At 42.0% G+C, this 12,243-nt stretch overlaps 1 protein-coding gene across 1 annotated transcript in view; it reads right to left on the bottom strand.

The window, feature by feature from the left end:
* TTK (TTK protein kinase) overlaps positions 1-12,243 on the bottom strand; it is a 73,415-nt gene that overhangs the window by 17,562 nt on the left and 43,610 nt on the right. Inside the window, exons 11-18 of the mRNA XM_063443020.1 lie at positions 10,624-10,717; positions 9,357-9,480; positions 8,771-8,943; positions 7,522-7,652; positions 3,731-3,860; positions 3,520-3,612; positions 2,956-3,113; positions 2,416-2,567 (exon numbers count right to left, since the gene is read on the bottom strand). Coding sequence (XP_063299090.1) covers positions 2,416-2,567; positions 2,956-3,113; positions 3,520-3,612; positions 3,731-3,860; positions 7,522-7,652; positions 8,771-8,943; positions 9,357-9,480; positions 10,624-10,717 — 1,055 coding nt within the window. The remainder of the gene's footprint in view (positions 1-2,415; positions 2,568-2,955; positions 3,114-3,519; positions 3,613-3,730; positions 3,861-7,521; positions 7,653-8,770; positions 8,944-9,356; positions 9,481-10,623; positions 10,718-12,243) is intronic.

The following is a 12,243-nucleotide window of genomic DNA, read 5'->3' as shown; positions in this document are numbered from 1 at the left end:
GCAGGCGAGCAACCAGGCTTCTCCAGTTCACAGTGGCAAAGTTGGTTTCGCCACAGTTGTCAGTTCCCAAACCCCTTATCTATTTGCCATGTCTCTGTCCGAGTATGGATATGTCTTCGGTAGCACTCCATGAGACCCTCGGGCGTGGGGCATTTCCCCGCAACAAGTGTAATAGAGTCCTAACACCATTCCCATCAATGCGTTATTAGAATATTTGTCACTGTACATGTTAATGTCTACGTCAGGAGGAACGTTATCAATACTCTCTACTCCCCTTGCCACTCCTCGCCTTTGTCCCGTACCCTAACCAATCCCACCCCGTCCCTATTCCTAACTCTGCTCTCCCGCAAAATTCAATATGCATATCAGAGATACCGTAATTCACATCCGTTAAGCACATATCAACAGTACAGTAGGCACGATGTCATCTTAATCATTCTGTGCATTATACAGCCGGGAATACTTATCAGAATGGGGGGGGGGGGGATATCACGTCCCAATATCCCAGCGAAGCGAACAGCTCATGTGTTGTCGTCGGGAGAGTCCCAGCATGGGTTTTTTGTGCGGGTTGCAATAAGGGGGGGGGGTCCCTTAAGATCACAGTTCGAGTCCCTCCGCCCCCTCCGCCCCACCACCCCAGGTGTTGTCTAGGTGCCCCCATGGTAATCCCGGCCTACTCCGGCAGCAGCTTCAGGGGCAAACAGAGTCAGCCAGGGGTAAGGAGTTAGCCAAGGGCAGGTCACATCGATCTGTAAGGTAGGGAGGGGCAAGTCCCAATATCACTCCCATGGTAGAGTGTTTCGGATGTAGGTACTTTAATTCTGTGGGCAGTCTAAGCAATATATTGTTGCGGGTGTCCATACAGCCCTCCCGGGTGACATGTATCTGAATCTCAACCCCCTCCGAGCAATTATATGGGTAGGCGGATAGGGTATCTTACCGGAGACGGCCTGGTGGCCCAAGGACTTCAGCTTTACCAAGTTAAGTTCAAGGGGTCTCCGGTCTCAAGGGTAGTTCTACTCCGGCGGTTCAGCGTCCTCGGAGTTGCGGCTGCTAGTCTTGATCATCCCGGCGGTGAGGTGGGGGCCCTGGTGGAGGCGACCTTGATCATCCCGGCGGTGAGGTGGGGGCCCTGGTGGAGGCGACCTTCCTCTACGGCGACGGGGTGCGCGTTGGGGTCTCTGGCATGCATCCAATGGTCCCAGGACCCAGTCCGGTATCTGTACAGGCGGCAGGCCTAATTCATCTAGGAACCTGGGGATTCCGTCCGGCCAGCGGATCGTGGCCCAGCCGTTCTGATGCCGCGCTGAGAGGGCAAACGGGAAGCCCCATTTATATGGGACATTGCGTTCCCTGAGAAGTGAGGTGACAGGCTTCAGGGCTCTCCTGGCCTCCAGAGTGACCGGTGATAGGTCGTTATATAGTGAGATGCGTGCCCCACGGTATTCCCAAGTAGGCCGTTCTCTAGCAGCCTTCATGATGGTGTTTACCGCAAATGAGTGTAGGCAGCATACTATGTCCCGTGGGCCGTCCTCCACGGAGCGGGGCCTCAGGGCCCTATGTGCTCTGTCATAACGGTATTCCAGTTGAGCGTCGCCTGGCACAATCAGGCGGAAAAGGGCTGTCAGTGTGGTTTCAACGTCCTCCTCTCCCTCCGCTTCTGGCATGCCGCGCACCCTGATATTACAGCGGCGCCCGCGGTTATCAAAGTCCTCTACGGATCTCCGAAGTTGTAGGAGTAAGTTTCCCTGTCTGGCTAGTGCCATATCAGTGGACACCAGTCTGACATTGTGGGCCTCGTGGGATTGTTCCAGTTCCTGCACCCGGTTGACCTGTGCGGTCACCTCAGCCCGGAGTCCAGCCATTTCAGCTCGTAGGGCATCCTGAATGGTGGTTGTAAGCACCAGCATGTCTGCTTTCATGGCCATTGAGGCCGCTATTGTGCGGAGTTCTTCTCCTATGCCGTCCAGTGTAGAGGCCGTAGAGGCTCCGGGTGTGGAGGGAGCAGGCGCCATCTTGGATCCGGAGGCCTCACCTCGTGTGTGCAGGAATTCGTCCATCGGACCTTGCGATTGACTCGTTTGGGAACCTCTGGGGGTTTTGGTGGGTTCACCCCATCGGTTCCGTCCCATTAGTGCAAAAATCGGCTTATTATTAGGGCTTATAGGGACCGGTGGAGCGGAGCGTTCAGATTATGCTTCCATCCCGGTCGACGTCCAAGCCACGCCCCCCACATTTCGTTTTTTTGTATCACTGGTGTCCTGTGCATGTGACCCAGGTAAGGAGAATAATTGCACAACAAATCAGTTACTATTTCAGCCAAAGCAAGTGTATTTAGTTAGGTGGGTAATCTATATTTCTATAATTCATTTTGAAAAAACACGGAATCTCTACACACCATGTAGATACACATACCATGCTGATGTATTGTATGGACAGCTTCTAGCATATTTTTCCAGTAGCTTTTCCTTTCCCATGGATCAATAGTTTTTTTCTTCCTCAGCCATGAGTTCAGATCTATATTTCCACACTCCATTACCATGTAGATATGTCGCTGTGTGATTTCACTACAAGGAACAGAAATTGTGATCAAATAGAATTTAACTTAAATAATTAGTAAATAATTCACAAAGGAACAAGTCTAACTGGAAGTTTAATTTCAGATGAAGTTTAGGATATTAACTATAATCTGAATTAGCCTTAAATTGAAGCATCCCCAAAATGATAGATTGCATATAAAATGGCCTAAATGTAAGACTCAAATGAACAATTCTGATCAAATATGAATTGTATTCACCAATCCAGCAATTTAGATGCACATTTAGGCTTGCAGAGTTTTACAATTGTCGAATTTCTTCCTTCCTGAACGAAACCAACAGGAAAACGAATCCAAAAACCTCCCCATCCCCACCATCATTTAGTAGCCTTAGAATACAAGGAATGTTTGTTACGTACTAGTCATAAAGGCGGATAATCTTATCACAGTGTTGTTGAAGTCTGTTTAAATGAGATATTTCATTTTGGTAGCTCTCAATTGTCTGTTGGTCGGCTTCATGGAGGTTCACATATTTAATTGCATATAAGTGCTTCTTTTCATCCATTACTTGAAACACCTGCAATAAATTATACTTACTATTTACAAAAGTAGCACTATAAAAGATAAAACCACAATCATTTATGACAATGTCCAGTCACCAAAAGCATGTCTAACTCTGCAATGTAATGTTTTTGTAAGAGCTTGCCTTATAAAAGGTGTAGCATTCACACACAAAAAAAAAAAAAAGACTGGCCACTGACAGACAGTACATCTTCAGTGATGGAATATGCAATTTTGTTATCATGAAAACACTTCTCTAAATATATGCAAAATATTAAATTATTCAATTGTGGTATATTACATAGGCTAGCTTATACAGAATATTTACACATTGAAAAGCAGTACACCCTCCCCCTCCCCCTCCAAAAAAAAACCAAAACAAAAAAAAACATCTGTTCACTTTTTAGTTAACATTTCTTTACCTTACTAGAGCCACCTGTTCCAATCTGTTTGAGAATTGTATAAGGTCGCCCTTTAACTACAATATAGTCATTTGAAGCAAGAGGTGTGGAGACCTAACAGAGAAGCAATATATTGGTGAGACATTTTTATATTAGAAGACAGGTAGATATATTATTTAAAAAACAAACAACAAAAAAACAAAACACACAACACAAAACACTGATGTATTACCGGATAACAAGCAGGTGGCAGGAAGGCATTTGCTGGGGTTTGAGGCTGTTGGTAGCTTGAAGGGTTGTTACATGGAGTGGACAATGGAGGCATTGGTGGAAAGGGATTTTTCACAACAGGTGTTCTAAAGCTGTATAAAACCATAACAAGGGTTAGTGCTTTAGGTTTCCTTTCCTTTTCTGTGTTTCATCAAACAGTTGAGTAAGAACAAAATTATGTCGACTAGCATAGTGGTCCCCCAAGAACCAAAAATCCTTTCCCAATGTTTGTCATAATAAATCTCCCAATATAGTTTAACCCACCCATACCAAAATATAAACTACTTTGTGTGTCACATGACAAAGCAGAGCATTTGGTACTTGTTAAATATGCTCTACTGAATGATAGAGTAGCACTAAGAAATACCTTACTGGCTTCAGTTCCCTTCTGTGCCCTTTTAATCTGAGGTATGTATCTGGTCTTCAAACGGATTAAAATGCAATTTAATGATCTTCTCTTCCCCCTAAGCCATAAATATTCAATTCCCTCCTCTTTCTATATCAGATTCTCCAATCTTGCACCTCCTCCATTTTTTCTAGTCATTCACCCCACCCCCATGTCAATGCCCGTCTAGCTCAAAATAAATAAGAAATGCGCCTACAAATAATTTCCTCACAACCATTCAAATCTTTTATTCTCCACCAGCCTCTATTCCAATCTTAGATACATATTTCTCCTCCAGTCTTCCTATCATACCAGTGTTAATCAAGTTTAGTCAAATTTTAGTAGACTAAATTGTGAGATTAAGTCGACAAACTAAAAAAATTCAGATGACTAAACTATGACAAACTAAACTGGTATTTGAGTCAAAAGACTGACTAAAATTAAATTGAAAATTGCAGCCAAAATTGGAGAGAAAATCTTGTCACCAGAACAACTACAGCTTATTGAATTTGTTCTGGTTACTAGAACCATTCCCTTCAGGCATTTTGCAGTAAATTGTCTTTTCAGAGAAAATGCATTGTTTACATTACAGCCTAGTGATAACCTCACTGGCCACTCCTCAGAACACTAATAGAGACGCTTCCTGGGGCAGTGCTGCACAGTGTACAGCACTGTCATTCAGTGTATCCACCCTCTGCACACAGACACTGACCTTTCCTCATAGAGATGCATTGATTCAATGTATCTCTATGAGGAAATGCTCATTGGCCAGGGCTGTGTGGCTTGTGCTTCCTCTGATATGCCTCCTTGACAGTCTAAGCCAATCCTATAGGCAAGCATTGTGATTGGATCAGAGAATCACTTCTGATTATGTCAACCAAGCAGGGGCAGAGTCAGCAGCTGCAGACTTACAATACAAGATTTTATTATATTTAAGGAGGCAATGGGGGGGAGGAGCAGGTGGGCTAGATGGTGGTTTTAAACTCTATAGGGTCAAGAATACATGTTTGTGTTCCTGACCCTATAGTGTTCCTTTAACACTGACAGAGGGGCTCTGGAAGGGCCAAATGGAGACAGACCAGGGCTTGGGAGAGAGAGAAAGATGGTCTGGGGAAGGGGCAAAAGAGTCAGATAGAAGCTTTAACTAAAACCTTTAGATTTTAGTTGAGTCTACTAAAGTCTACTGGAGATTTAGTCTACTAAAATCTATTGGAGAGGGGGCAGGGCCTGACAGCCAAGATGGCCGGTCGTGCTCTCCTGCACCAGCGGGCACAGAAATGCTAACCTTGAACGAAATATTCATGCCAGCGGCACACGGTGCACGGAGAGCAACACAGGACCACACAGGGAACAGAATGACATCTGTCCCGCACCGAAACTCAGAGAAACTACCTGAACCGGCCATGCGGCCTAATCCAAAGGGGAGCCTGAAGCCTGGGGGAGGCGGCCGATCTCCCGGCACGGGACCCGCTCACACGCGAGCAACCAACAAGGCCCAGCTACTTCCCCCCCCCCCCCCCCCTCTGGAACAGCAGGGGATATCCCGGTCCTCGCTGGGGAAGATTACCCGCACAACACAGCCTGCAACCCAACGGTTCTGAAGTGCCCCTGAGACTGCTGCTATAATAGCACTCAAGCAACCCGGGGAGAGCACGGAGAAACCACATAACAAGCCTCATCGACCAAGCTGACTACGCAGCACGGCTAGACGAAATTTTCAAAGCATTCTGGCGCAAACTAGAACGACGCCTGCAGATACATGCCAAAATCAAACATGGAACCCACTCACTACCGCAGCCACGAGGAGAGCACAAAATGGCCGCTGCGAAACGACCACAGCGTACACAGGGCAAACGACACATCCCACCCCAGCTTACCCGACAGCGATCCCTTTTCACCGCTCGGAGCACCGAATCTCCTTCTGGGCAGGGAAGCATACCGGAACGTAATTCGACCCACCGTCCACACACCCAAAGGGGCCTCGGGAGAGCGAGGTTCCGGAGGGCACACAGTCCCACCACGTATGGCATCGGGACCCGAGGACATAGGGGAGTGCTTCCCGCAACAACCCGGGCTGGGAGGATTTGAGCGGGAGCAGCCACACCACAACAGCCGGTCGGGATGCAGTCAACCAAAGAGCCCCGTAAGGGACAGCGGATGCCAATTGGAGATACCACCAGCATGGCCTGACCTCCGTCCTAAGCAGGCTCAACGCCTCCAGAACAGGCATCGGCTAACACACCATGGACTGACTCACGGAGAAGCCCACAGCCCTGCTAATATCGTAGAGACCCTTTTGATTCTTTTTTTTTTTTTTCCTATGTCTCCATGCAAGTTACCTGGCAGACACTCATGATACGTTTTATCTATGTTTCACTTGTTTTGTGTTAACCCTATGCTTTAGACCTTTATGTTAACCGGATCACTACCAAGCAATGCTAGATAAATACCACGACTGCACCTGTTACATATAATTGCTAACCTAGTATACTTAGCATGTTTTATAACTGAATAATCGTATAGACACAAATTGTTTAAACAACCAGGTATAACAGCTATGTCAAACCTATGGCGACACTAATCTTTAACACTTTAGTCTCTTATGTGCTGCAATGTTTTAGCTGGTAAAGGATCTTCACTTGTTTCTTTTGTTGTTGGCAGGCCAGACCCATAGGCATATATAGACCAAACTTATGAACCCCTAGTCGCAACTAGCTAACACGTTACTTCTTGCTGTGTTAATAATTCAACTTGTTACTAATCGGATTCTCGGATCCATAGCTTGTATTTTCAAACTAAAGTTTAACGACAAAATTTATTTTTAAAAAATGAGGCATCGTAATTCTGGAAATGTAACTTAATTATGCTGATTGATGTATCAACCCTACACTGTAAATCACTCGTACATTTCCCCCGATTTCTCTTATGTACCCTATCTTAAATGCCTTTAATAAAAGAAAGATTGACAAAAAAAAAAAAAAAATCTACTGGAGATTTAGTCTACTAAAATCTACTGGAGATTTAGTCTACTAAAACAATTCGGTTGGCCAAAATACGACTAAAATGGCGTTTTAGTGCAAAAACTATGACTAAAACTGAAATTTGCCACCAAAATTAACACTGCATCATACCCCTCTTTTCCAAAAGCTTCATCTACTCTCCCTCTATAACAGCCTTTGATAGCTTTTCCTTTACAACATACCTGTAATTGCTCGTTCATTTTAAACCTGTCCACTTACATACTGCTTTATGATCGATCATGTAGAAATACTGGCAATATGTGGGTGATGAATAACACAATGACATTTGAAAAACACGATCCGAAAGTGTGTTAAATTTCTACAAGAAGTAAACTACTAAAAATTTACCAGTTCATGTAATCGTCTTGTGGTTTGCTGACTGGAGTTGCACAAACAAAGACTGGATCATGCTTCTTTATTGCTAAACCAGGTGGAGATACTCTTCTGGCTAAGCCTGGCTCAATACTCATTCGTTTACCCTACAAAAAAAAAAAAAAAAAAAAAGCACCAACAAATGTTTGAGAGATATGCAGGCTTAAAGGGATGCTGATGCTACAGGCATCAAAACAACGCTGGCTTCATAAAGCAGTTTGGGTGTATAGATCATGACGCTGTAGTCTACCAGTTCAATTCTTTGCCATTTTTTTTTTTATCAAACAGATGTTTCTTAAGAAGTTTTTATCTCTGTAAATTGTAGCTTACACACACACACACACAAGGCTCCTGCAGGTTCTAGAAGGCTATTAGAGCTGAAAGTATCTAGATTCCTTTAACCCCTTAAGGACCAAACTTCTGGAATAAAAGGGAATCATGACACGTCACGTGTCCTTAAGGGGTTAAAGGAAGTTCTTACGAAGCCTCTGCAAGTCACAAACAAGGAGGTATGACTAGGGCTGCATTAACAAAATGATTTAACCCTTGAAATGGCAGAGGATTGAGCACCAAGACTGTAGGGGCATGATCTATATACCAAAACTGCTTCATTAAGTCATTTTTCTTCATAACCACTACAGCTCACTTGGGGCAAACAATGGATTGCCCTCTTACCTGCTAAATCCAGAAGGTGATCCAGTTGCCATTTATAGGCTAGAGAGCACTAGCTGACCACTCTGAGCCAATGAATGGAACTTTGTACAAAAATATTGGCACAAAATTGATATTATCTAGCTTGGAACTCTTGTTCTGGGCTGGCTAATGATGCACCCTTAGAGATATTGGCAATAGACCAGGGCTCTTTTTCGGTTTCTTAATTACTGATGCTCCAAGACATCAGAGGTGGAGTCATAACTCCTGCACACTCTTACAACTCCCATGATTCTCAGCCTAGCCATTTCATTCATAGAATCATGGGAGTTGTGGTTCAGCAACATTTGGAGGGCCGCAGTTTGGGGAAGCCTGACCTAAGGGGTTAAACTCCATATGCACAGCGTTTTGAAGCTAAATGCTGCACATACAGAACACTGAAGTGGTCATGGTGTTTGGAAAAACCCTTTAATAATGATAAATATTTATCCCAACCAATGTTCATACAATTACTGGAGCTCTTTTTCAGATTATGTTTAACAAAAAATCCCAATACTGGATAATCCTAAATTACCTCATGTTGAAATATATCACTAGGTGTCTCAGGAACTTTCCACTTCCATTCAGATTCAACACCTCCTGGTTTGAAAGGATCCGATTGCTTTCTGTTAAGTTTAGGGATGGTGTATGGTTCAGCTTGTTTATCTTCTTGAGAAATGAACTGACTAATCGTATCATCTGTCAACTCTGTGGCACAAATAGCATTAAATGTAGTTTAAAATCTAACACTGTATTATCTTTTTTATTATGCAGATAACTGAAAACATTGGAAATCATTAGTGGTGCATTTATGTATTGGGACTGTAGTATAAACACACTTGTATTTCAAAGTGGACTTTTTTTTATTTTTCACAAAATATTTTTAATACTGTATATGTTTTTATTTTTTTAAAGATCTTGCACAGAAAAATGTATTTATTCTTATACTACTTTGATAAAGGTATAAAAAAGGTATTGAAAAACAAACAAGCAAAAAAAATAGACTTTAAATCTAGGGGTAAATGCAGTGATTAATGGGAAGAAAGAAACTCAAAAGCACTCACACCTATAAATACACTATAAATAATACTAGTAGCAAACATATAAATAAATACATTTACCTTCCTTTCTTTTCACAGTCTGGTTTGAGTCATTTCTGTTCAATATTAAAGATGAAGAGGATTTCATCTCTAAGCTGTATTCTTTCGGTGGCTGCACATATGGAGGGCTGTTATTGTTTGTCAGCTAGATGAAAATAAAAAGCTATTTTAATGAAAATATATTATTTCATTGGTTAAAACGCATCTAAGCTAAAATGGCAAATTTAAAAACAAAATCCCCAGCTCTGCTATAGTCATGAAAGCTGCACATAGCTATTGTAATCACTGCAACTGATCTCAACAGCTTAAAGGGACACTATATTCACCAGAACTACAGCTTAATGTAGTTCTGGTGAGTATAATCATTGTATGCAGGCATTTTCATGCAAAAACTGCCCCAGGGACACCTCAGATGGCCACTGGGGGTGCTTCTTGGCTCAGTGCTACACAAATCCTACTTTTCCTCTAGAAAAAGATGTACAATATGTATGGGTGACAGACAAAGTGTGACATTGTGGTAGAATGAATGCATGGCACACATTGCATCTCAAAAGAGCTCTGGTCATTAATGGATTTAATCCTAGAGACCGTTCAATGTTTGCACGAATTTCCTGAACAAATAATATTGTGTAACATACATAATAGTAAAATATTATATAATAGAATTAAAGTCCCACTCATATTGCCATTATGGTACTTAGATTCTTGTGTTTATGGCAGTATAGTTCAATAACTGAATACTATAATTACTAATGACCACCTTGACATGAGCTTTAAATGAGGTGAACAAAAATCACCTTTAATCAAGAAAGTCTAAAGGGAGGGGTTTGTATCTAAATTTACCAAGGGAATCTATATAAAATGTTTAATTGAAGAGTATTCCTTTAAAACTAGTATGAGTTGGCATGGTAATGCAGCAGCATGAACTTCTACTTTATAAGACCAAAACAGACCAGAAAGACTGGAGTCTCACGATATAGCGAGACGTGTCAAATCATTCATTAATGTTTTGAGAGATTACAATCTGATGATGCCAGGGGAACCCCTGGCATCTTAACATCCACAGAGTGCTGTAGTTGTTATAGTACCCAGAGGGTCCTTCAGGAAAAACATTTGCTGGAGAGCTGCATGAAATTCAATCCTGTCCTTTACATTGCATGTAACATCAAATTCTGCCAAAACATGTATTAATAAATAGAAATCTAGTCACTATTTTTAATGCAGCTTTGGAAAACATTTTATGACAAGATTTTACAAACAATTTTCCAGGGAAGTTCACATTTCTAACCTTATTAAGAGAGTTGAGCGCATCGTCCTCTCCCACATATTTTGTCTTTGACAAGGATGGCAAGACAGGTACACGCATGGAATCAAATGTGTGTCTGCAGTAAAACAAAACATAAGCATTACTTAAAATTTTTATACAAATCGGATTGAAAATAGCACACTGTTGGGGTTTTAAAAATCCTTAATATGGATCCATGGCCAGAATTCTTCCCATAGTAGTTTTCCTTAAAAAAAGCCCTCAATTTAAAATTGTTGGATATTTTTTTTTTTTAATTATTTAATACTTGAATAAACTTTAAAATATTTTTCCCATAATCATTCATGTTCAATTTTGTAATATTTTGATTTTTGTATATTCTTTGTACGCAATGTATTTGATATTTTAATATTTAAAAAACATTTGAAAAGTTTATCCAACAATATTAAAATAGAGTCCCTTCTGCCAATTCTTTCCTTTACCTCCAATTTCCTCCCTCTTATTTCTCTCTATTTATTGGGTTTTTCACCCATTGTTCATTTACTGTCATTATGTGAAATATTTTACAATAATGCATGGTTTCTGTTGTAAACGCTACTCGACAGAGAGGCACACACCCCCATAGCCCCCCCACCCCCGACAGAGAGAGGCACACATCATTTAACAGTGCGCGAGGGAGCAGAGAGAAGCTGCAAGTAGATAACTGCTCTTTCGCTCCCCATCTCCTTGCTGCCTCAGCCTGCCGTCTCCATGATCACCATGGCGGCCGGCTCTAATTTTCCCACTGCAGCCAGCTTCAATGCCCCCTCAGGGGAACGCCTTAACTAAAGTAATGACATCCCAGACTCCAGAGCAAAATTTCGAGTTGCCATGGCGGCCTGGGATTTGTCGAGCCCTGGTGTACCACTTTTGGGTTAAAAGTAGCTCAAACTTAATTCTCTTATTATTTGTCTCTTAAAATCAGTTATTTTCTTAATTTCTAATCTATTTCTTTTTAAAACATAAGACAAAGTAGCTTAGTCCAAATAAAGACAAAGTAGCTTAGTCCAAATAAATGTGCCTACTTATGAGCCTTGGTGTGCCCAAACTTCTTTTTGGATTACTTTTAGTTCTTAAACCTCTTGTAGCGCAAGTAAAATCACTCTTCCTAAAGATAAAACTTCAATTTTACTCACCATAAATTCCTTAATATGGTGGCAGTACACTAGGGATGTACTCTTCCCATGGTACAAGCATCTGAAATTAAAATTAACATAAAAAGTTCCTAACACGAGCCATCTTGACCCAAAAGGTATAAGACACCGACCTGCCATGGACCCTAAGTACGTCCCAATAAAACATCAGAGACTGAATACTGCAAAAAAAAATACTGTTGAACGAAGACCATGTAGCAGCTCTGCAGATATCTTCAGGTGAAGCTTGAGCTTTTTCGGCCCAGGAAGTAGCCGTGGCTCTTGTAGAATGAGCTTTCAAGGAGGTAGGCAAAGGCAAATTTGAGGAAGAATAAGCCAATTTAATAGTGTCCACGAGCCATCTTACCAGAACAAAGCTGTTTTGACAGAGAAGAGCTTTAAAGGAACACTATAGTCACCTAAATTACTTTAGTTAAATAAAGCAGTTTTAGTGTATAGATCACTCCCCTGC

The sequence above is a fragment of the Pelobates fuscus genome, chromosome 2 (genome assembly GCF_036172605.1).
Source record: "Pelobates fuscus isolate aPelFus1 chromosome 2, aPelFus1.pri, whole genome shotgun sequence".
NCBI lineage: Eukaryota > Metazoa > Chordata > Amphibia > Anura > Pelobatidae > Pelobates > Pelobates fuscus.
This window is presented reverse-complemented; position numbering and strand designations above follow the sequence as displayed.